The 26115-nt window shown below is 45.1% G+C and overlaps 1 protein-coding gene across 2 annotated transcripts in view; it reads left to right on the forward strand.

The window, feature by feature from the left end:
- MCHR2 (melanin concentrating hormone receptor 2) overlaps positions 1-23443 on the forward strand; it is a 243944-nt gene extending 220501 nt beyond the window's left edge. For both annotated transcript variants that reach the window (XM_030195657.1, XM_030195658.1), the window contains 2 exons: positions 17878-17997; positions 22553-23443. In XM_030195657.1, coding sequence (XP_030051517.1) covers positions 17878-17997; positions 22553-22877 — 445 coding nt within the window. In that variant the 3' untranslated portion in view covers positions 22878-23443. The remainder of the gene's footprint in view (positions 1-17877; positions 17998-22552) is intronic.
- Positions 23444-26115: the final 2672 nt, after the last annotated feature.

Consider the following 26115-nt stretch of genomic DNA (forward strand, 5'->3'; position numbering starts at 1 on the left):
GACATTACCAGATGTGATGTCATAGACCCAACCTTTTTACATAACCCCACTCCTAACCCCACCTTATTTGTATAGCCCTGCCCTTAATCCCACCCATTTTTCATAACTCCCCCAAACCACAAACTTTTAAGTGATATCACAGGAAGTGATATCAAAGCCACACCCCTTTTCTAAGATGGAGGCCACCACAGGATGCACTATATCACTTCCTGTTTTCACTAATGGCCAGGGAGGAGGTGATCCACCGAGGTGGATGAACACTAATTCCCAAGAGAAAACAACAGTTAAAAGGAAGTGGGAAGTAGACCAATAACTCCAGGGAGACGGGATACTGATGTATAAAGTACCACTTTATTCACAGACTCTGAGTCTGTGAATAAAGTGGTACTTTATACATCAGTATCCCGTCTCCCTGGAGTCATTGGTCCACTTCCCACTTCACTAATGGCCACCATCTTGGATGGGGGTCACATGACGGGTTGTACATCAAAAAAACCCCAAGATGGAAATGATAAAAGCAGATCAGCAATAGATATACATCAACTTTTATTCGTGCAAATAGTAATCTTTTGTATCCCCGACACTGGCCGTGTTTCACCCAAAAGGGCTGCCTCAGGGGCTATACTGTGGTGTTTACTAGCAATCAAGTATACAGAATGCTACAAAAAATGAATAAATCACAACGTAAAAAAGTCAGAACGTTAAAAAATTATTATTCAGAATGGAAAAAAAAATGGATCAAAATAAATGTGATAGACTCACTCAATAAGCAGATTCCAACTTCAGCGTTGAAAAAACCAGCACAAACACTGTTAGAGAAGTGCAATCCTTGTTACTAGTAGAACAGCATATACAAGCATTCCTCACAGCGACAGCTCCCCCTACAGCCCTGGAGGAATGTGCGCAGGCTAACTTTTTTCTTACAGGAAAGAAAATAGGCATTTTTAGCCCAGCCTTATTTGTTTTTTTTTCTTTGAAAAGGATACCTTGAGGGGCATAATCGAACAGAAACGCCTATCTCCATGGGCGTTTATCTCCGAGAACGGGTCCGTGAAGGGGCGGACCGAATCGTATTTTCGAAAAAACATGGACGTTTATCTTTTTGTGAGCTGGGCGTTTTTGTTTTTCAGTGATAATGGAAACCGAAAGCGCCCAGCTCAAAAACGAATAACTCCAAGACATTTATTCGTGGGAGGGGCCAGGATTCGTAGTGCACCGGTCCCCCTCACATGCCAGGACACCAACCGGGCACCCTAGGGGGCACTTTTACAAAAACAAAAAAAAAGGTAAAACAGCTCCCAGGTGCATAGCACCCTTCCCTTATGTGTTGAGTCCCCCAAATCCCCCTCAAAACCCACTGCCCACAAGTCTACACCATTACTATAGCCCTAAGGGATGAAGGGGGCACCTACATGTGGGTACAGTGGGTTTGGGGGGCGGTTTGGAGGGCTCCCATTTACCACCACAAGTGTAACAGGTGGGGGGGGGGGGGATGAGCCTGGGTCCACCTGCCTGAAGTCCACTGCTCCAGTGACCTGCATACTGCTGCCAGGGAGGTGGGTATGACATTTGAGGGTGAAAATAAAAAGTTGTGAAACGGCATATTTTGTGGTGGGAGGGGGTTTGTGACCACTGGGGGAGTCAGGGGAGGTCATCCCCGATTCCCTCCAGTGGTCATCTGGTCATTTAGGGCACTTTTTGGGGCCTTATTCGTGGAAAAACAGGGTCCAGGAAAAGTGCCCTAAATTCTCGCTAAAAACGCATATGTTTTTTCCATTATCGGCGAAAGGCGCCCATCTCTGATCGGCAGATAACCACGCCCCAGTCCCGCCTTCACCACGCCTTCGACACGCCCCCATCAACGTTGTCCGCATCCGCGACGGAGTGCAGTTGAAAACGTCCAAATTCGGCTTTTGATTATACCGCTTTATTCGTTTTTGGGAGATAAACGTCTATCTCCCGATTTGGGTCACAATATAGGCGTTTTTCTCTTTCGATTATAAGCAGGCTTGTGTTTATTTTCAGTTGCATCAACTTAGGTCTGTCTACTTTTTAAGAACGACAGGAAGAACTAATGTGCTGTACAAAAGCCTCTGATTTTTTTTGTTGTTTTTGTTTTTGCTTTTTAAGATCACAAGCACCTAAAAACAAAATAAAAAAAAAAGAAACATTTTTTTCCTTTTTAAAAGCTTTATTTTGGTTTTAGTAGTATTAACCTTAGAAACATGCAAGTGAAAAAAAAAAGTTAAGCACAGCATTAGTAAAAGAAATAGCAATGAAAATATACAGACCACAGAAGGCTGCGTGTGATGCCATGTGTTGGCTTACCCTAGACTGCCGTTAAAGCACATGTCCTGGAATTGACCCACTTCTAAACACCCCTCATTCCATATAAGTCCAGGGGTTATCTAATGCTTTTTTTTTTCTCCATGCTCCACCCTCAGTCCTTATCTGTAAAAGATGTGAGCTGACTATATCACCAACCAATTTGTAGAATTTTGTTGAGTGTGGATTAGCCGCTAACTATGTATTTATTTGTAGCATTTGTATCCCACATTTTCCCACCAATTTGCAGGCTCAATGTGGCTTACATTTGCCGTAGTGGCGGTTGCCATTTCCGGTTAGCAGAATTACAAATGGTATTACATTAAGGTGTGTACATACATGGTAAAGAATAATACATTATGGTATTGCATATAGGTTCCTGAGTGATAGATTAGATTGTAACATATGTTAGGTCATCAATTATAGAGGGATCGTTTTTGACATAAGGATTAAAGTGGTATTGCATTAAGGTGCGTGCATACATGGTAAAGAATAATACGTTATGGTATTGCATATAAGTTCCTGAGTAATAGATTGGATTGTAACCTGTGTTAGGTCATCAATTACTACTACTACTACTTAACATTTCTAGAGCGCTACTAGTGTTACGCAGCGCTGTACAAATTAATAACTAAGGACGGTCCCTGCTCAGAAGAGCTTACAATCTAAAGGACGAAATGTCAAGTTGGGGTAGTCTAGATTTCCTGAGTAGAGGTGTTGTATTATAATTATAGAGAAAACATTTTAGACATTAGGATTAAAGTGGTAGTGCTTGTTCGTTAATAGCAATGAGGTTAGTCAGTCAAGTGATAAGAGTTCTGTTCTGTCTAGTTCGTGATCGGTTTTGTTATTTAGAAATTAGGATGGTTGTTTATGTTATGCCTTCTCGAGCAGGTCAGTTTTCAGTAGCCTTCGGGAGATAGCTAGGTCTTGCGTTGTTTTTATGGCCTTCGGTAGTGAGTTCCATAGTTGCGTGCAAACGTAGGAGAAACTGGTTGCGTATGTGGACTTGTATTTTAGTCCTTTGCAGTTGGGGTAGTGGAGATTGAGGAATGTGCGTGCTGATCTTTTTGCGTTCCTGGTAGGTAGGTCTAAATGATCATTTGCACGATTTGCATCCAGAGTGGCTTACGTGCCTCTGTGCCCTGTTTACAGTGTGAAGATCATTTAATTTTGCTTGTTCCATGTGTTTCTGAATTCATTCGCTGTCTTTGTACCTACCACTCCCCCCCCCCCCCCCCCCCCCCCCACACACAGGAGGCATCCACAAGCTGTGTGAAAAAAGTCATCCTTAAGCCTGTCATCCTGCAACCTCATTTCGTGTCTCTGCTTCTACTGTTTCCCCCATCTCTGAGGAAGTTCTGTTTATACATCAGTTCCTTTCAAGTATTTAAAATCTGTTTGATACCTCCCCTGTCTCACCTCTGTTGCACATTACAGATACCTTTAAGTCCTCTTTTCTTGTATGGATGACTCGATCATCCTTCACCAAAAGGATTAATTGTTGCTTTCTCATCCCTGTTCTTGCAGTCTCATCCTGCTGTTTTCTCAGCTGGCTGCTCTCTGCTTAAAACAACCCACAAATCTAATCTGAATTTTTTTGTAGTTGATGGATTCCATTATTCAGCTTTGCCATTGCAAGCTCAGTGTCTGAATGAAATGCTTTCCAGTGCATGCTGTGGTTTCTTAATCTCGAGCTATTTTACCTTTTCTGTAAGCCAGAACATTTATTACCTTTAAGAATGCTGTTTTGTTTCCTTTCTCTTTGCGGATGATATCAAACTCTGCAACAGGGTGGACACCCTGGAGGGTGTGAATGACATGAGGAAGGACCTAGCGAAGCTGCAGGAATAGACCGATATTTGGCAACTAAGATTTAATGCTAAAAAATGCAGGCTCATGCACTTGGGTCGCAAGAATCCGAGGGAACAGTACAGTATAGGGGGTGAAGTGCTTCAGTGTACGAAGGAAGAGCGGGACTTGGGGGTGATTGTGTCTGATGATCTTAAAGCTTCCAAACAGGTAGAAAAAGTGACATATCAAAGCCAGAAGGATGCTTGGGTGCATAAAAAGAGAGGCATGACCAGCAGGAAAAAGGAGGTGATAGTGCCGTTGTATAAGTCTCTGGTGAGGCCCCACTTAAAGTACTGTGTGCAGTTCTGGAGACCGCACCTACGAAAAGATATAAACAGGATGGAGTCGGTCCAGAGGGCAGCTACGAAATTAGTAAGCGATCTGGAACACAAAAAATATAGGGACAAGCTTATGAACCTCAACATGCATACGCTGGAAGAGAGGAGGGAGAGAAGGGACATGATAGAGACGTTTAAATATCTCCCTAGGGATGAGCTTCCTGAGCATGCCTACCAGCAGAGGGAGACTAAGAATACTAAAACTTAAACCAGTATAAGCTAGCAGCCAACCCCCAAGCAGCCAGTAAATCCTTAACAAAGCAGAAAACAACCCCTAAAGGTCAAAGAACCCTTGATCAAATATGCCGAGGAAACCGCCTCCTTCAACCATTTGGAAGTAGTTGCCTTAGAAGCTGCAGCTCCCTTCTTTGGACCACCGTACAACACAAACAACCTACCTGAAGACCGAAACTCCCAAATCCTGGATAAATAAGCCCTCAAGACTCACTGAACATCCAGCTTGGCTAAACGGCGCTGAGACGCATCTCCCAAATTATCTCCCAGCACTGGCAAAGAAATGTCCTGATTTACGTGGAAAGACGACACTGCCTTGGCCCAGTTGCTAAGAGCTGACAGGGGCTAAGCACTCAAGGTTCCTGCGTAGCAGGAGCCGAGGCAACAGGCAGAAAATTCAGAAAGAGGATTTCAAAGCTACAAACTGCCAGAAGTTATGGCTCTCAAGGTTCCTGTCACAACAGGAGCTGAGGCACATGGCTGCCTAACCAAAGGCCAGCCGGGGAATAAGCCACACACCAGCTAAATTCCACAGAGAAAAGTGAATCCCACTGGACCCGCTTTTCTTGAAGCACTCGACCAAAACCTTCGCCGTCGCATCCACTCTCCTGAAGGGACTTGGCGCGAATGAGCCAATCGTCGAGATACGGGTGTACCACCAATCTCCATATGGAACGCACTTGGTAGTGCGTTCCATAGTTGTGTGCTTATATAGGAGAAGCTGGATGCATAGGTTAGGTTGTTGTATTTGAGACCTTTGCAACTTGGGTAGTGGAGATTTAGGTGTGTTCGTGTTGATCTTGTTGTGTTTCTGGTTGGTAGGTCTATGAGGTCTGTCATGTATCCCGGAGCTTCGCCGTAGATGATTTTGTGAACCAGGGTGCAGATTTTGAACGCTATACGTTCTTTTTTATTGAACTAACTTAATACATTTTTTTGATTAGCTTTCGGATGTAACCCCTTCTTCAGATCAGAAATTCAGAAATGAGCAAATGATGACATATATCAGAATATATCTGTTAAACACAAAAGCATTCCAATGACAGCCTCATGGTAAAAGGTAGGAGTAATGTGTGTTTGTGGCTTGGGGGTGGAGGTAAGAAACAGAGAGAGATGGATGAGTGATCAGAGGGTGACAAAGCAGTATAATTTTATGGTTTACATTGTGAATTGGAAACCCAGATCTTTTTTAATTCCTGTCTGGTGGATGTCAAAATATTTCATCATTTTAACTTCAAAGGTTTTATGTTCCTGGATGGTTTTGAAATTTCCTTTTAGTAATCTAATCATAAAGTCATTCATGCAATGCTCTGGTCTGACAAAATGCTTTCCTATACCACATTAAGCACGACGGTGCCAACCATGGTGACATCTCTGCAGGTCAGCGTTTTGCCGGACCAGAGCACTTCATGAATGACTTCATGGTGAGAATACTAAAAGGAAATTTCAGAACCATCCAGGAATGCAAAACCTTTGAAATTAAAAATGATAAAATATTTTGATACACACCAGACAGGAAAGGGGGAGGAGGAAGGAAGGGAGGAATGAAAAAAGGAAAAGGGAACTGAAGAAAAAGGAACATATGGGGAAGGAGGCAAAGAAAGCATGGGGAGGGAGAAAAAAGGGGAATGACTGGAGGAGGGGAGAAGGAAAGGCAAAGGAAAGAGGTAAAAAGAAGAATGGGAGGGGAAGAGAAAAGCTGACGGGAAGGGGAAAGGAAGGAAAAGAGGTAGGGGAGGGGAGAGGAGAGGAGGAGGAAGGGAAGGGTCAAGAGGAAGGAAGGAGAGGGGGAAAGAAAAAGGCAGAAGGGAAGAAGGGAAAAGATAAGGAAAGGGAAAGGTGGAAGACAGCGAGAGGGATAGTGGAGGAGTGGCCTAGTGGTTAGGGTGGTGGACATTGGTCCTGAGGAACGGAGTTGGATTCCCACTTCAGGCACAGGCAGCTCCTTGTGACTCTGGGCAAGTCACTTAACCCTCCATTGCCCCATGTAAGCCGCATTGAGCCTGCCATGAGTGGGAAAGTGCAGGGTACAAATGTAACAAAAATAAAATAGATACTATTGAAGATTCTACATGGAATGTTGCTACTATTGGACATTCTACATGGAATGTTGCTACTATTGGACATTCTGCATGGAATGTTGCTACTAGTGGAGATTCTACATGGAATGTTGCTACTACTGAGATTCTGTTGCTACTATTGGAGATTCTTCATGGAATGTTGCTATTCCACTAGCAACATTCCATGTAGAAGGCTGCGCAGGCTTCTGTTTCTGTGAGTCTGACATCCCGCAGAAGCAGAAGCCTGCGCGGCCACATTGGTGATCTGCAAGGGCCGACTTCTACGTGGAATGTTGCTAGTGGAATAGCAACATTCCATGTAGAATCTCAAATAGTAGCAACAGTGGAGGAGTGGCCTAGTGGTTAGGGTGGTGGACTTTGGTCCTAAGGAACTGAGTTGGATTCCCACTTCAGGCACAGGCAGCTCCTTGTGACTCTGGGCAAGTCACTTAACCCTCCATTGCCCCATGTAAGCCGCATTGAGCCTGCCATGAGCGAGAAAGCGCAGGGTACAAATGTAACAAAAATAAAATAGATACTATTGGAGATTCTACATGGAATGTTGCTACTACTGGAGATTCTACATGGAATGTTGCTATTCCACTAGCAACATTCCATGTAGAAGGCTGCGCAGGCTTCTGTTTCTGTGAGTCTGACATCCTGCAGAAGCCTGCGCGGCCACATTGGTGATCTGCAAGGGCCGACTTCTACGTGGAATGTTGCTAGTGGAATAGCAACATTCCATGTAGAATCTCAAATAGTAGCAACAGTGGAGGAGTGGCCTAGTGGTTAGGGTGGTGGACTCTGGTCCTGAGGAAGTGAGTTAGATTCCCACTTCAGGCACAGTCAGCTCCTTGTGACTCTGGGCAAGTCACTTAACCCTCCATTGCCCCATGTAAGCCGCATTGAGCCTGCCATGAGTGGGAAAAGCGCGGGGTACAAATGTAACAGGAATAGAAGGGGGGAATGGAGATGTGAAATAGAAGGGGAAAAGGAATGGGATTAAACTGAGGTACTTATTTATAAAAAGAAAATTATATATACTGTATATTCATAAAAAGGGTTTTAAATCTAGTTTAAAACTTATAGTTTATTTATACTTACTATATCACCTTTATTGCTGGGCAGGCCAAAGCGATATACAGGCTAAAATAAGGAAAAGGGAAGGACCACCATAATATGAAGAGAAAAGAAATCAGTCACACAAAGAACACACAGAAAATAAATACAAGTTAAGGACAAATAGCGGTAAACAGACAGGTATGTCCAGAAACAGATTTATTCCAAATGCAGTAGTCAGCTGAGTCATCAAATGCCTTCTTAAAAAAGAAATGTTTTCAAGGCAGATTTAACTTTTTTTTCAATAATCATTGCACCTGAATTTCCAAAGGCAAACAATGCCAGAGAGTAAGGGTGACAAAAAAGAAAGTGCAATGATAAGTGGATTCATGTCGCGCAATCACTGGGCCAGGAATCCCAATCTAAAGTCATTCAAAGACTGCAGAAGGCCATGGTGGGCGGTACGGGATTGTGAGCTAGGACAGGTATTGTACAGTCCCTAAGCACAAGGCCTAAAAAGTGAGAGTTACCACCTTGAATAGGACCCTGTACTTCACTGGAAGCCAGTGGTGCTCATTTTCAAAGCAGATGGACGTCTTAAAATGCCTTAAAAAAAAAAAAAACGTCCTTCTGCTAAAAACGTCCATATCCTGATTTTAGAAAGTCGGAATTTAGATGTTTCACACTGCACTTCATCTAGATAGCAAGGGGCGTGTTGTGGGTGTGTTATGGTTAGGGCTGTATAATGCAGCTGTTGAATTATGTTGAAAACCAGGGCTTTTTTTGAGGGGGTACTTGGGGGTACTGAGTACCGGCACCTTTTCCAATTGTTTGCTAAAATTGACCCATGGACCCCCAAGTTTTAATGAAAGAGCTCAGGCTCTACACACTGATTCTGCCTTGTCATAGGTTCTGTGACTGGTTTCAGGGGGCCTGGCTATTGTGGGGTGGATCCTTCAGTGATCACCCCACCCCGGCTTTGGCGACAAAGCAATTGGTAATTTATTGGGATCAGTTTGGATTGTTACATACGTCACAGGTTTTCGTTCTGATTATAGTACAGAAACCCTGCTACTCTTTTGAATCCTATTAGAAGTCTTTTGAGTAGAGGCCAAGGAGCACTTGTAATGCAACTAGATCGTTCAAGTGCATTGGACTAGGTCGATCATAAAGTTTTACTTGAACTCCTTGAATTCGGTATAACTGGTAAGGTCTCTTTATGGCTTACGGGATTTTTTACTTCTCGCTCTTACTGCATTAAGTGGCAGGGATTGTTAACCGAAAGCTGGTCCTTACCTTCAGATGTGCCTCAGGGACCTCCTCTATTACCAGTTCTGTTTAACGTACTCATGTCCTCCTTGGGTAGGCATTTGGTAAAGGAAGGCTTTGTTAGCTATATTTATGCAGATGATATGCGGAGCAGGTGGGGGGAAGAGGGGGTGGTGGTTGGGAGGCGAGGATAGGGGAGGGCAGACTTATACGGTCTGTAACAGAGCCGGTGATGGGAGGCGGGAAATACTGCTGGGCAGACTTATATGGTCTGTGCCCTGAAAAGGACAGGTACAAATTCAAGGTAAGGTATACACATATGAGTTTGTCTTGGGCAGACTGGATGGACCATGCAGGTCTTTTTCTGCCATCATCTACTATGTTACTATGTTACTATATAATTATAATTGTTTCCTGTTATTACTGATTTAAAGGATATTATGATACCATCTCTTATGGTCTTTCAATTATTGTCAATTGGATGGCTCCCATTATCTTAAAATTAAATAGGGAAAAAATGAAGTTTTTACTACTAGGAGCAAAGCAGAATCAAAAATTGAGCCAAAACTTATTATCGATGGAGATTCTTACTCACTAGACCCTTCAATTAAAATTTTGGTATAGTATTGGATGACAGAATGTCTATGGAACATCAGGTTATTTCTCTTGTTAGACGTTCTTTTTATACTGTGAGAAAACTGAGAAATATTCCAAAATATCTATCAGTAGATCTTTTCAGACTAGTGGTACACAGGGGCGTAGCCAGACACCCAATTTTGGGTGGGCCTGGGCCCAAGATGGGTGGGCAGATGAACCCCCACCCCATCCCATAGGTGATTTGGTCTCTCCTCTCACCTGCATGCCATATGGTCTCTCAGATATCCCTCCTCTCCTGCACACTTTTTAAATTTCAGATTTTCAGTGAGGAGCAACTAATACACACTACTCATGGAGGCCCCACATCCTTCCCACTGATGCAGCTTCCTGTTTCCGCGTAGGCGGGAATACGTCAGAGGGAAGGCTGTGAGGCCGGTGTAAACAGTATGTGTCAGTTGCTGCTTCCTGCAGGCGAAGATCTGCTATTTATAAGGTATGCAGGAGGGACAGTTGTTGGGAGTTTTCAGCTTGGGAGTCTCTGCCGGCCACATCATAGGTGTGCTGCTACTGGTGGGCCTGAGCTCAAAGTGGGTGGGCCTGGGCCCCATCCAAGCCCACCCTTGGCTACGCCACTGGTGGTACAGTCATTGATCCTTAGTAAATTGGACTATTGTAACATCGTGTACTTGGATTTGTCGAAATGTTTATTAAGTAAAATTCAAGCTATCCAAAATATTGCTGCTCGCCTGATCTTTTCTCTTAAGAAATCAGATAAAACTACACCAGTGGTGTGCTGGAGCGGGCTCTCACAGGCTCGCGAGAGCTGTTTGTTAAGTTTTTAAGAATTTGGGGAGCCGGTTGTTAAAGTAGGCCTCCCCATGGCTACTTTAACAACTGACTCCCAAAGTGGGGGCTTGGGCTCCCTCCTGAATTCTCTTTTACTTTGCTGGCAGTGATGCTGGCCCCACCAGTCAAGTAAATAGACTGCTGCTGCTCCCTGCTCCTTGTTTCTGATTCTGAGCACCAGGCTGGGATTTTTCATGCAAGCGCAAGAAGGTTCCATCATGCTGCTCAGAGCCAGAAACAAGCAGCAGAGAATGGTGACAGTCCATTTATTGGCTGGTGGGGCTCGGCAAAGGTATGCCTAGCGTGCCCGCATGAGGGGAGAGAGAGGCATATATTCCCCCCCCCTAAAAAAAATTTCAGGGTCGGCTATGCCCGGAGAGAGAGCCCGTTGTTAAAAATTTACCAGCACACCCCTGAACTACACCCTATTTTGTTAAGTCGCACTGGCTTGCTGTGGAGGTAGGATATTATTTAAGTTAGGATGCTTGTTGTAGAAGATTGCATGTGGTAGGGTTCCATGATACCTCTTGTATGTTATTCTACCGTAGGGAAATATCATAATACCCAACGTTCTTTATTATTTTCTTTTCCTGACCCCTCTGGGGTATTACTTCAAGTAAATTATTTACTTGTTCTTTTGCATATTGGGCTGTCAATCTGTGGAATTTTTTTCCCATTTAAATTTAGATTTCTTCTGGGTTTTGACACTGTTAAGAAGGTTTTAAAGACATTGTTTCACCCCCGGACTTTTGGCACTGAAGAAACAAATTACATGAGCTCATGTTATTTGAAAGGAGGGGTGTGGGCGGTTCCCCTAGGCGGTGGAGGCAGTTTCTGGACATTTGGGGGCCATATATTCACAGCCTGTCTGCCAAAGGGAGGAGTTTGGTGGGCAATTCTCTTTAGGGTTGCAGTACCGAGTAGGCCAGTTCGGTTATAAATTGTTGGGGGGGCTAGACATCTCCTCACTACCTCTCTACCCTCATCTCCCCCTATGTTCCCGCCCGTAACCTCCGCTCCCAAGACAAATCCCTCCTTTCAGTTCCCTTCTCCACCACTGCCAACTCCAGGCTCCGCTCATTCTGCCTTGCCTCACCCTATGCCTGGAACAATCTTCCTCAACCCCTACGCCAAGCCCCCTCCCTACCCATCTTCAAATCTCTGCTTAAAGCTCACCTCTTCAATGCTGCTTTCGGCACCTAACCTTCCGTGAACTATAGCATGCCCTATTAGTCGGACTCTACACTTGTCTTTGACTGGACACTTGTCTCTAGATCGTACACCTGTCTTTTAGATTGTAAGCTCCTTGAGCAGGGACTGTCCTTCTATGTTTGAATTGTACAGCGCTGCGTAACCCTGGTAGCGCTTTAGAAATGTTAAATAGTAGTAGTGGAGGGAATGGATGGAGTGAGGGGGGAGGTTTTCTGTCATGTTAGTAGTGGTTTGGGGAACCAGCCTGGTTACTTGTAATTCTGGAGTTTGGGGGTTGGGGGTGGGGAGGTTTATAAAACTTTGTAAAAACTTTAGATGATAAGATAATCGCTTTGCTGTTCGTCAGGTGCTAACATCTCCTTTTAGTCGACTGGGTAAATTTGAGAAACCTATCTTAGTTTGCAAAGTATTGGCACTGATATGTCTAAAATAAAACTGCTGGAATGGCGCTTTAAGGGTGTCAATACAAAAGATATTTTATTCCGCCCAGTTGTAGCAAAGCAGCTCACGCTAGAGGCAATAAGTTTTTTAGTATCAGAAACAAGATCCCCTTCGTAGGTTCAGGTTGCAGTTGTGTATGTTGCCTCGTGTATCCCTGATTTCATTTGTTTTTCGCTGCAAGTTCTTGATGTTTATCTGGATTGTTAATAATAAATTTAAATATAACATTTCACTAGGCGGATATATAGCAGAGAGAGGGGTGGGAGGGGGGAAATAACATGATAAAAGCTTGATGACTATAAGTAGTAAACTGTTTTACCCATGTATTTATATAGGATTGTGTTGGTAATGTTTAGAATGTGGATTTTGGTTTGAAATGTCATCAATAGAAAATTGTTGAACACTAAAGACATTTCAAAAATATGTAAATAAGAAGTAATCTTTGCAGTTACTGTATTGGATATGTTTTTTTTTATATTATTGATTGTCAGAGCAATATCTATGGTGAACTAGAATTTGTTTTTGTTACATTCTAGACTTAGCGTGATCTAGTATCTTGGTTGCAATCCGCTATGAATTATTTTGTATGGTATTAGCAGGATGTAAATGATCTAAGTGTAACCTGTTTCAGTCATGTCCACGGTACAAAACATTGCTCTAATTGAGCAGCTGACCACTGGAGGGATTAAGGCATTCCTCTTTTTAATTCACTCAGCGGTTACCATCCCCTTCCCTCTCCCCTGAAAGCAGGGGCGTATCTGCGTGGGGCCATAGGGGCCTGGGCCCCCGCAGATTTCGCCCTGGACCCCCCTACCACAGACCCTCTCCACCTCCCCCTCCCTTCCGCCCGCCCGCCCACCCGCCACCAACCAGTCGCCGATCTTTGCTGGCGGGGGACCCCAAGCCCCCGCCAGCCGAAGTCCTCTCTTCCGTGCAGGATGCAAGTTTCAACGCTTCCTGTTCTTCTGAGTCTGACGTCCTGCACGTACAACGTGCAGAACGTCAGACTCAGAATTTGGAATTCAGTCTGACGTCCTGCGCGTTGTACATGCAGGACGTCAGACTCAGAAGAACAGGAAGCGTTGCAACTTGCAGCGGCGCAGCCTGCATGGAAGAGAGGACCTCGGCTGGCGGGGGGGTTGGGGTCCCCCGCCAGCAAAGGTAAGTGACAGCAGCGGGGGAGGGTGTCATTGGTGGCGAGGGGGGGGGGGTCCGGAAATGGCGGGGGGGGGGGTATCGGTGGCGCCGGGGGGGGGGCTAAAATGTGCCCCCTCCCTCTGGCTCTGGCCCCCCCTACCGCCCGAGTCCAGATACGCCCCTGCCTGAAAGTGAAACTGGAAAGGAAAACCAGGCGCTATGTCAGCTGCAGATATGATCATTCTGAACAAACCAGTAAACAGGTCAGAGGAATAGTCTAGTGGTTAGTCAGTGGACTGCGCACAAAGGGACTCAGGTTCAAGTATTACTTCAACGCTTTTTCTTTAATAATTCTGAGCCTTCCAGAAACAGAAAGCTACCTGCTGCACCTAAATATACTACTACTATTTAACATTTCTAAAGCGCTACTAGGGTTACACAGCGCTGTACAATTTAACATAGAAGGACAGTCCCTGCTCAAAGGCGCTTACAATCTAAAGGACAAATGTACAGTCAGTCAAATAGGGGCAGTCTAGATTTCCTGAAAGGTATAAAGGTTAGGTGCCGAAAGCAACATCGAAGAGGTGGGCTTTGAGCAAGGATTTGAAGATGGGTAGGGAGGGGGCTTGGCGTAAGGGCTCAAGAAGTTTATTCCAAGCAATCTCCAATAGTAGCAACATTCCATGTAGAAGTCGGCCCTTGCAGATCACCAATGTGGCCGCGCAGGCTTCTGCTTCTGTGAGTCTGACGTCCTGCACGTACGTGCAGGACGTCAGACTCACAGAAACAGAAGCCTGCGCAGCCTTCTACATGGAATATTGCTAGTGGAATAGCAACATACTACTACTACTACTACTTAACATTTCTAAAGCGCTACTAGGGTTACGCAGCGCTGTACAATTTAACATAAAAGGACAGTCCCTGCTCAAATGACCTTACAATCTAAAAGACAAATGTACAGTCAGTCAAATAGGGGCAGTCTAGATTTCCTGAAAGGTATAAAGGTTAGGTGCCGAAAGCAACATCGAAGAGGTGGGCTTTGAGCAAAGATTTGAAGATGGGCAGGGAGGGGGCTTGGCGTAAGGGCTCAGGAAGGTAGTTCCAGGCATAGGGTGAGGCGAGGCAGAATGAGCGGAGCCTGGAGTTGGCGGTGGTGGAGAAGGGTACTGAGAGGAGGGATTTGTCCTGTGGACGGAGGTTTCGGGCGGGAACGTAAGGGGAGATGAGGGTAGAGAGGTAGTGAGTGGCAGCAGACTGAGTGCATATATGAGACTATTATAAACCTGAAGGCTATTGAAGTGGTGTACAGTAGGTATTTTTGGAGTTCTGGAGTACAGAGGTGTGGTAGTCCAATTTTAAAGGTAATCAATAGAAATAAAACAAAATAAAACATGGAAAAGAAAATAAGAAGATACCTTTTTTTATTTGACATAACTTAATACATTTCTTGATTAGCTTTCGAAGGTTGCCCTTCTTCGTCAGATAGGAAATAAGCAAATGTTGGTAGATGACAGTATATATAAGTGAAACATCAAAGCATTTCAGTGACAGTCCAACAGGATGGGGGTGGATAGGTGAGAGACAGGAAGAGTCGGGTGGATGAGGGACAGGGAGATATGCATGGAGATAGGAGGGTCTGGAGGAAGTCACATTTATAAAATCCAAGGAAGTATTTATTTATTTGTTACATTTGTATCCCACATTTTCCCACCTATTTGCAGGCTCAATGTGGCTTACATAGTACCGTAAAGGCGTTCGCCAATTCCGGTATGGAAACAAATACAATGTGATGTTAGGTCGGGTAGGTTGGTATATTCAGGTACATAGGGATCGAGGGTAGGAAGGAATATATAGTGTCCAGTACAGTCTAAGGTTTTGATGTGTTGTACAGTTGATGCATCTAATTTATGTCGGTGGGGAATGCTTTTCTGAATAAGTAGGTCTTTAATGATCTCCTGAAGTTTAGATGGTCGTAGATTGTTTTCACAGACTTTGGATTGGCTCAACTAGCTGGCATGTGAAAATCGAGAGGAGCCTGTAGATGTAGCAGAGGAAGGGAATGATGTCCTTTCCCGCCACCTGCTTTTCGTGGTCATTACAGTTAAGCAACAGAGTCAGCAAATGAGGTCTACAATGCTTTTCTTTGGCCTCTTCAGGCCTTTATGGATAAGAAGATGTGTGTGCTATTTGCAGTGGTGTGCTGGAGCAGGCTCTCACAGGCTCGCAAGAGCCGGTTGTTAAGTTGTTAAGAATTTTGGGAGCCGGTTGTTAAAGTAGGGCCCTCCATGGCTACTTTAACAACTGGCTCCCAAAATGTGGGCTTGGGCCCCCTGCTGAATTCTCTTTTACTTTGCTGGTGGGGATGCTGAGCCCTGCCAGCCAAGTAAATAGACTACTGCTGCTCCCTGCTCCTTGTTTCCAGCTCTGGGCAGCAGGCTGGGACTTCTCGAGCATGTGTGAGAAGTTCCAGCACGCTGCTCAGAGCAAGAGGTTGGGAGTGGTGGCAGTCCATTTATTGGCTGCCAGCAAAGGTATGCCTAGCGTGCCCGCACGAAGGGAGAGAGGAGAGAGCGGCAAGTGTTGCTCCCCCCCCCCGGCCACCCCTGGCCCTTCCAACTGCAGAGCTGGCTACATCCGGAGAAAGAGCCTGTTGTTAAAAATTTACCAGCACACCCCTGGCTATTTGTATCTATTTCATGAACATAAGAAATAAGAATAGCCCTACTAGATCAGACCAATCATCCATCTGATCCATTATCCTGCTTCCAATAGTGGCCAATTCAGGTCACAAGTACTTGATAGAATCCCATGTCTATCTTAATAGCAGATTATGGACTTTTGCTCCAGGAACTTGTCCAAACCTTGCTTGCAGTTCAACTTCCAATTCTTTGGCATTTTGGGATTTGTAGCCCTACATATTGTATAAACAAAGCAGGACATGGAAATAGATTAGATACTTGATAAGTCTACTGGATTCATCTACTCTGCCATTATCCTTTCTATAGTAATACTGTAGAGTCTGCTTGGTCTCAGATCCAGTGGCATACCTAACGTATTCAACACCTGGAGCCGATCATTTTTAGGCACCCTCTCCTCTATATGAAAAAAATATATTTTTTAGTAATAATCCACGAGTCACACAACAAGGGCGTCCCTAGGAAAAGGCAGCATCTTAAACATTGCAGTGAGAACTAGAACATCCCCTATGGTCTGGCATCACTTTCCTTCCTCTTTCCACCCCCCTTTCCCCTTCTCCTGAGGTCTGGCATCGCTCTCCTCCTCTCTCCACCCCCTCTTCCCTTTCCCGTTCCCCATTGGCTTGGTATTGCGTCCTCCTCTCTTCACCTCCCTTTCCCTTTCTCTGTGGTCTGGCATCGCTTCCTCTCCTCCCCACACCTATTTCCCCTTCCCCTGAGGTCTGGCATCACTATCCCTCCTCTCTCCACCCCCTCTTCCCTTTCCCGTTCCCCATTGGCCTGGTATTGCATCCTCCTCTCTTCACCCCCCTTTCCCTTTCTCTGTGGTCTTGCTGTCATCGCTCTCCCTCCTCTCTCCACCTCCGCCCGCTCTGCAGGCTTCCAAGCTTCCAGGCCCGCCAGCAGCGTCAGCAATGTATGTGATGCCTTGCTTTCGGCATGCCCCGAAAGCCTTCTCTCTACAGTTTCCCACGTAGGCGGGACACAGTACAGAGAAGCCTTCTGGGGCTCACTGAAGGCAGTGCTTACATCGCAGAAGCTGACACTGCGAAAAGCCTGGAAGTTTGAAGGCCTGCAGAGTGGGCTGGGGGTGGAGATAGGAGGGACAGTGATACTGCACCAGTCAGGAGGGGGACGGGGACAGGATGGGTTGGGTTGGGACACCCATGGCAGCATCGATGAGATGTCCATGGCAACCTCACCAGTCGGGGAGGGGGGAGCCCATGGCAGCACCCCTTATGACCTGCGTCCAGGGCGGACCACCGCCTCGCCCTCGGTACGCCACTGCTCTGTTCATTTTTGCTCAACCACCAACATAAGATGTTAGAGCGTTTATCAACCAAAACCACTTCCAAGCAGCCTTATAGGATGGGAACCAGTGAAAAGGTATTCTGCCCTCAGAACCGCTGACCGGTTTAAATTGCATATCAGCACCAACAGCGGATATTCAGCAGGTGATAGGTTATCTCCTGTTAAATATCCAAGGTTAGCAGCTAGTCACTAACCAGCTATATCACATGACATAACCAGTTAGGTGCAGCTATTGAGCACTTAACCGGCTATGTTCAGCGGTTAGAATAGGCCGCATAAATAGCAAGCCTATCTTTAACCACTATAACCAGTTAGTGCTAACTATTGGCTTAACTGGTTAACTTTTTAGCGGTTAAAAAAAAAACCTGGATATTCAAAGCCGATCACCAGAAATGGCCTGGCATTGAATATCCGGGTTTAACACCGGTGTTAATAAAAATAATGGCTATATTTTAACTAATAATGACAACATTGTTCTGTATAATTTATGTTTTCCAGGTATACCCTCTATTTGACTATCACGACTTTCTTTTTTCCATTACCACTGATACTGACTTGCTACATTTTAATTTTATGTTATACCTGGGAGATGTACCAGCAAAACAAGAAAGCAGGACGGTAAAGTACTTTATATATTATATTTTTCTTTTTTTTTTTACATATAAATGTGGTAATATGTTATGTGCTGAAGAAATATTGTGGTTCATTCATATTAATCATTTTGGCTGGGTGAACAACCCTGAGAAGCAGAATTTAGAATGATGGTTACAACAATCTCGGGCTTCCAAGAGATGGGGTGGCCTACACAGAGAGACCATGGTTTAAAAAACTCAAATTTCAGTAAGTGTTTGGAGCAGGGGCCTAGCCAGACACCCAATTTTGGGTGGGCCTGGGCCCAAGATGGGTGGGCAGAAGTACTCCGCAAGTGATTTGGTCTCTCCCTCACTCACTTGCATGCCATATGGTCTCTCAAACATCACCCCCTCCACTGCATACCTTTTAAATAGCAGATTTTCACCAGCAGCGAGCAGCAACTAATACACACTGCTCATGTTGGCCCCACAGCCTTCCCTCCGATGTAACTTCCTGTTTCCGCATAGGCGGGAATACATCAGAGGGAAGGCTGTGGGGCTGGTGCGAGCAGTATGTATCAGTCGCTGTTCGCTGCAGGCGAAGATCTGGTATTTACAAGGTATGCAGGAGGGACAGTTGTTGGGAGTTTTCGGCTGGTGGGGCTTGGGGAATCCCTGCCAGCCACATCATAGATGTGCTGCTACTGGGTGGGCCTGGGCCCACCCGAGCCCACCCTTGGCTACGCCACTGGTTTGGAGGCCAGGGATTTTTTGTTTGTTTGCTTGTTTGCTTGCTTTTGCAAGAACTCACCAATGCTGAGGCCACAGGCGTTATTACAAAAGTTCTCGGCTTAAGTATTGGGCTTTAAGAAGCAAAGCTGAAGAAAACAAAGCCTGAAATGGCCAACTAGTGGAGATCGCCACTGTTGCAGACAGATATGGAGATGAGTGGTAGGAAAGGGGTTGAGAGGCAAAGCAAAAGACATGGGGGAGAGGAAGGTGTGTGTTAGAATACATATGGAAATTTAAATGAACGTCTACCCAAAGGGGGTAACGCTCAACCAAGAAGACCCAATGGGCCATTTTGCTCTTTATCTTCTATCATCAACTACGTTCCTGTAACAATAGGGAAAACATAAATAGCAATTTATGTTAAAAAAAAAGACATTTGGTTAAAATGAAAATGCTCGCCATGGTCTGAAGGAAGATATGCAGAAGTCCTCATGGATGCTTGATTAACATCTTCTGTCCACAAACAATCGATTTTGCCGCACGTCCATTTTCGGCAAAAATTTTTAAAAAAGGCATTTTTTGCAGGCGCGCTGAAAAATGGATCTGTGCGCACCCGAAACACGCGCCTACACTACCGCAGGCCATTTTTTGCAGCGCGCCTTAGTAAAAGGACCCCTAACGTTGTAAATCTTACAAAGCACAGACGTGCAAGTTTCAGCCTAGTCTCTACAACCTTTTCTTTCCTCAGCTTGTTCCGTGCTTTCTTGAATTCCGATCCCACTCATCTCCACCGCTTCACTGAGAGGCCGTTCCACACATTTACTAGTCTATCTATAAAGAATATTTCCTTACATTTCTCCTGACTCTGCCCCCCCCTCCCTTATCTTATGCAAATGTCTAAGTGCAGAACGACATGAGAAAATGCTATGCTTTCAGCAGTTATGGGTTCCCAGAAATCTGAAAAATAATGCATGCAATTGTAGAGAAGACAGAGAAGGAGAAGGTAATAAAAGGAAATGAAAATAAGGCTGCAGGAAATAGGTCAGATACTTTAAATTCTCTGTGTTTCTGATGAGCAAGGACTTTGGATTCAGCCCGTCATCAGTCTGCATTAAAAACGCAAGTCAGTGTAACCAATTTTTTTTGCAACAGCAGTATGTAAGGATAGCAAGAGGGGAAAGCAGGTGGGGCATGGTTCATGGAATTCTTTCCATCCTGTCTGCTTGGAGGGGGGTGTATGTGGGTGCTGTCTCTGTATGTGTCTATGCCAGTGATGGGCAACCTTTTGAGCTTGGTGTGTCAAAATTCGCGAAAAAACCGAGCGTAACTTGGGTGGTGTGTCACTTCGAGAAAAATCTACTAGGACCGCCCTCCCTACCCGAGATCGCTGCCCACCTGAGGTCGCTGGGCCCCCCCCCCCTCCACCTGCTACCGGGCCCAGAACTAACCTTAAAGCCTCCTTTCACGTCGCAGCAAGCAGCAGCAGGGCAGACCTCTCCTCCTTCCTTCTGTGCTCTGCCCTCGCGGACGTTACGTCAGGCGAGGGCGGGACACGGAAGGAAGGAGTGGCCTGCCCTGCTGCTGCTTGCTGCGACGTGAAAGGAGGCTTTAAGGTTAGTTTCCGAGGAGGGAGGGCAGACCACACTGCGGCGGCGCCGCGTGTCATCAAAAATGGCTACGCGTGTCAGTGCTGACACGCGTGTCATAGGTTCGCCATCAGGGGTCTATGCCATGGAGGGGAGAGGTGGGTTGGTGGATTGAATAGAATGCTAACTAAATTTGTGTTAGTTTGGAAAGAATAATAAGATGAACAAAGGGACTCATTTACTAAAGTCCGGCAGTTTTTACATATAATGCAAAATATTAAGGCGTGGTACGTGGAAAGCCTGTACAAAAAAATGCCAGGGGCATGCCTTCCATCCGTCTTGCATTTAGCACACAAGGGATAAAGTTACTGCATAAGCCACTGCATTGCATGCCTCGGCCGACAGCACAGGCCATCCACGCTATCAGCCTGGGCAGGTAATGCGGTGGCCATGCATTAACACACAGCATGACAGCTGCCTGCAGTAGCACTATGTATTTCTGTCCCCCCTCAGATCCACCCTGATGACAGCCCTGAAACCCCCATTCAGAAATTGGGTGCTGATGCAATACAGTGCCCTAGCTATTGGGGGGCCACAGGGGCCTGGGCCCCCTCAAACTGGCTCCGGGATCCCTAGTTTGGCTGGCGGGGGTCCCCAACCCATGCCAACTAAAGTGTTTGTCCCGTGCTGCTCTTACATTGCCTGGCACCCTGTCCTGTTTTTCAACGCCGTGCACGCTCATTTTAATGAGCGTGCACGGCGCTGAAAGCAGGACAAGGTGCCAGGCAATGTAAGAGCAGCATGGGACAGACACTTTAGCCAAGATACCTTCCAGCGGCAGCAGGGGTCGAGTGGGAGCGGCGGCGGCAGAGAGGCAGAAACAGCAGCGGCAGGGAGGCAGAAGCAGCAGCAAGGGGGCAGAGGTGGCGCCGGGAGGGTGGCAGCAGGGAGACAGGCCAAAATGTGCCCCCTCCACCTTGGGCTCTGCCCCCCCCCTCCCGTCGAAGTCTGGCTACGCACCTGATGCAATGAACCTGCCCCTTTACTTAACTCCACCCCTCTGACCAAAAACAACCAACCCTCCCCACCCCATGATCATTCCCTAGACTTATCCGGGGGTCAGTTTTGATGGGTCATTTGTCTCTGGCGGTAGTGATCCCCCTCCACTGCCACCCAGGTTGGTACCTGAATCAAAAAAGGTGCAGTTGACCCCTGACGGTAGCTAGAGGTCACAGGGACCATTTTGCATTCAGGCGCCAATCCAGGTTGCAGCAGAGAAGGTTGACTGTTACCCAGGACCCAGGGGAGATTAGGGTACAGGGGGAGAGCTGGGCTCTGGTGAGGTGGGGAGTTTTGGTCAGTAGGGCAGAGTTCAGTGAAAGGGTGGACTTATGTTGGCGTCCAGATTCCGAATGGGGGTGTGATCAGGGAGGCCCTGGGGGTGTCAGATGTTGACCGGAGGCTTCAGGGTTGTGTGGGGAGGGGTGTGGTTATTGTGTCCAGGAGATTGAGGTTGTGTTAGAGGGGTGAAGGGGCCTGCCCAGGGGGTCTGAAAAGAATAAAAATATAATTCAATGATTTCTGTAAATGAAAGACCAAGAATGGATGTATCCAGGGGAAAACTTAACTCTGAATTTTCATTTAATTTTTTTATTGTATTATATATTTGTACTGTGTTTTGAGTTAGCATGCAGTAGCATTAGTGCATGTAAAAGATTCAGTGCACGTTAATTCAAAATGAAACCCATGCCCCCAATTTAGAACAATCTTATGTAAATAGAGGGTAACTATTCTGAGAGATTATAACTTTATTTCTTCCTAAAAACAGTATAGAAGAATGTTGTATTTTATAAACAAGTTCACACTTTTCCATGCCACCTTCCTGCCTCTGCATGTCTCCTTAATTTTCTGAAAATAGTACTGTTTTATGATTTTTCTTTTTAATGAATTCACACTTCCCTACCTCCCATCTCATATTTTACTGTTTGTTTTGTGGCCGATGGTGTCTCCTGGTTATACAGAAAGCAAAACATAAGGAGTTGAAGTCTTAATGTAAAAAAAAACAATGGTCCGTCAGCCTTGCGCTGAGTAGATGTTATGCGACTGAATCGGGAAATGTTCTGTAAGCTGTTTGGAACGTTATTCGCACAACATTTTTCAAAATTAAGGGGGATGTGGAATCCGCTGGGTTTAAACTTTGCAAACAAACACAGCATGCCTTTATTTTTATTTTTTTTAATTACCTCCACTTGACAGCGAGCATTTTTCATGTCTTCCTTCTAGTTATAATACCAGTATTCCAAGGGAAAGGATCCTGAGGCTCACCAGGATGGTGCTCGTGCTCGTCGGAGTTTTCATAGTGAGCTCGGCCCCTTACCACGTGATCCAGCTTGTGAACCTGCAGATTTCTCAGCCAACACTGACGTTCTATGTGTGCTACTACTGCTCCATCTGCCTGAGCTATGCCAGCAGCAGTGTCAATCCATTCCTTTACGTACTACTGAGCGGAAACTTCCGGAAACGCCTGTCAGCGTGTACAAAAGTGAAGATGAAGACGACCGAGCGTGAAATCAACAACATCGAAAACACGCTGAAATCGAGTTTTTAAACCCCGCTAAGCTAATCCTTAAAAGATGTGACTGGGAAAATGAACACACCTGTGTTTATGTCGTTAATATTTATGCCCTATGCTAAAATGTTAATTGCACTGTGGAAGTTCTACACAGTGAAAGAAATAAAAGACCAAAGTGTACTTGTGCATCTGTTTTACTGCAAAGGAGCTAAGACACCATGTCCTCGTGAAAGCCAACTTGAACCTGGATTCATGTCCTCCGGGATCTATAAGCAGTTACTGAACTCAAATACACGGTCTCATATTGTATCTCTCCAATCAACACTGAAAGAACAAAAATGGACTAAACTATTTGGGGGGGGGGGGATTTATTATTCTACACATTGTTGACTGCCAATTATGTCATAATTTTATATATAGTAATTATTAAACACATTGTTTGATAATCATGTTGTGTAAATATAGCAGAGCCCGATGTTTTTCAGTCTGAAGTAAATCAACCAATGGCAGCATTAGGATGTAATTGTAACAGTTCTTAAGGTTTATAAGTGTTCTCAATCCAGTCCTCGGGACACACCTAGCCAGTCAGGTTTTCAGGACATCCATAATGAATATACATGAGATAGATTTGCATAGAATGGAGGTAGTGGATAGAGAATGACACGGGGACGGGGAACCGCAGTAACAGCGGGGATGGGGAAGGGGACAGACCTTGTGGGGACGGGATGGAGACAGAGCTCACGGGGATGGGATGGGGACAGATCCCGCGGTGATGGGGACAAAATTTGTTCCTGTGTCATTTTCTAATTGGAAGGGTAGAGGGTGGTGGTGCGAAGGAGAGTTATTATAGCTGCTCATTGTTATTATTGTTTTCTATTTGTAATTTATACACAACAGTTGCACGGCATATTGTTTCTTTTTATACTTTAATAAAAAGATTTAAATATAAAATCATAAGTGTTCAAGGCTTCTGTAGATGAGGACAGAGCCCACGGGGACGGGGACAGAACCTGCGTGGACGGGGTGGGGACGGAGACAGAACCCACCGGGACGTGGACAAACTTTGTCCCCGTGTCATTCTCTAGTAGTGGATGCAGATTTATCTCACGCAGATTCGTTGTGGATACCCTGAAAATCGAATTGACTAGATGTGGGTTGAGAACCTCTGCTTAGATGGTAGGGGGTAATATGCTTTGGGGGTATGAAAAAAAATGGTAGAAAGGTTGATTTGAAACATTTTTACATATTATGGCTGAAATAAATAGCTATTAAAATCTTCAAACCTGCTGTTTTAGGACATTGCATGGCAGTGGTCTCGCCCGTCAGATGTTTATTAATAGATTTGATATATCACCTACGAAAGCATATCAAGGTGGTTTACAATTTTAGCTGTAGAGTTTAGAAAGTTCTTAGGTTTGTGTTAATGAAAAATTAGAACACTAAAAAACAGAATCAAGCAGGCAGATAAACACAGGGCTGATCCCCGGCCATGTGGTGCCTGTGCCAAAGACAAGGGACCCTCTAATGATGCGGGCTGTCCTTCCTAGTGACCTGAGTGCAGATAAAAGTGGGATGTTGGACCACGGAAAAACAAATCCTGGAAACAATAATCTTGAAAATGCTTGTTTATTTGTTAAAAAGACTTGGTCATCCTTCGCACAGATCAGCTGTTCTTTCAGGTGTCTAAGACTCCTGATGCAGGCCTGACGGCCGAACCACAACAGTTGTGTCGAGTCTTTTTAACAAATAAACAAGCATTTTCAAGATGATTGTTTCCAGGATTTGTTTTTCCGTGGTCCAACATCCCACTTTTATCTGCACTTGTGTTTTCCCGTGGGGCGTTCGAGTTCTCCGTTGCATTGCGGACCCTTCCTAGTGACCTCCCATGTACCTTTCCCGGGTTCTCCTCACCTCATTTGGTTGATTCTTTCCTGGTGGCCATCTTCAAGCAGCAGCAATAGGCGGGGAAATCCATTTAGGGTCAACTCCTCCTGCCACACCATCTTCCTGTTAAAACTCACGCAAGAGGCAGGTTTGTTACAGGCCCCATATTGGGTTTCCTACCTATTTCTGCCATGCTTTTGCGCTGCATGAAGCTGTCTCCCCGTTACCCCTGATTTTTGGTACCCCTTAGTTGTATTGATTCCTTGGGCAGTTGCACATCCTAAAAGACATTTCTGATTCTACCTTGAAGCTAAGGGGCCCTTTCACTAAAGCTTAACATGCTGTAATGGACATTAGCATGAGCTGAATACTGCACATCCTATTTTAAAACCTACGGGCTTTGTGGCACTTAGAGGGGGGGCATTTTCGATAGAACGTCTAAATCAGAATTTGGACGTTTTACAAAAACGTGCAACTTCTGAACAGGAAAGAAGGTCATTTTCGAAAAAGATAGATGTCTATTTTTTATGTTGGAAAATGCTATGGACATCTTGTGATTTGGACATCTTTTTTGGGGGGTCCATTTTCGAACAAAAAACGTCCAAACCAGAGGAGGAGTGGCTTAATGGTTAGTGCAGTGGGCTTTGATCCTGGCAAAGTGGGCTCAATTCCCACTGCTGCTCCCTGTGACTTTGGGCGAGTCAAATGCACAAGGGGCATTTTTGGATATGACATCCAAGTCTAAATTTGGACGTTTTTTGTAAAACGTCCAAAATCAGAACAGGAAAGGTCATTTTCTACAAAAGAAGTCTATCTTTTCCTTTTGAAAATGCTGTTTGGAAAAACGTTTTGTGATTTGGTTGTTTTATTTTTTGGTCCATTTTTAAACAAATACATCCAAATGCAAAGCGTGTAAAATACAGAAGAAAATCCACAATAAAGTGAAACCATTCACATGTTCTAAGTGTGGTAAAAGCTTTGGTTGTAATGTAAATCTCAAAGTGCATCAGAAAGTCCACACGGGAGAGAAGCCATTTGCATGTACAGAGTCTGGTAAAAGCTCTGGTCAGAAGGTAAACCTCACAATGCACCAGAGAATACACACAGGAGTGAAACCATTTACATGTCCTGAGTGTGGTAAAAGCTTTGGTTGGAAAGAAAGCCTCACACAGCATCAGAGAATCCACACAGGGATGAAACCATTTACATGCACTGAGGAGGTAAAAGCTTCAGTTGCATTGGGACAGGTAATTAGGAAATATTCACTCTTGCTATGAAGTATGGAAAAATAGCACTCTGGTATTTAGATATATGTAATGAGACCTCATTATCATCTATAGATCTGAATTCAAAGCCCAAATCTAATGATAAACAACATACACAAGGCCCA

Source organism: Microcaecilia unicolor, chromosome 3 (assembly GCF_901765095.1).
Source record: "Microcaecilia unicolor chromosome 3, aMicUni1.1, whole genome shotgun sequence".
Classification (NCBI taxonomy): domain Eukaryota; kingdom Metazoa; phylum Chordata; class Amphibia; order Gymnophiona; family Siphonopidae; genus Microcaecilia; species Microcaecilia unicolor.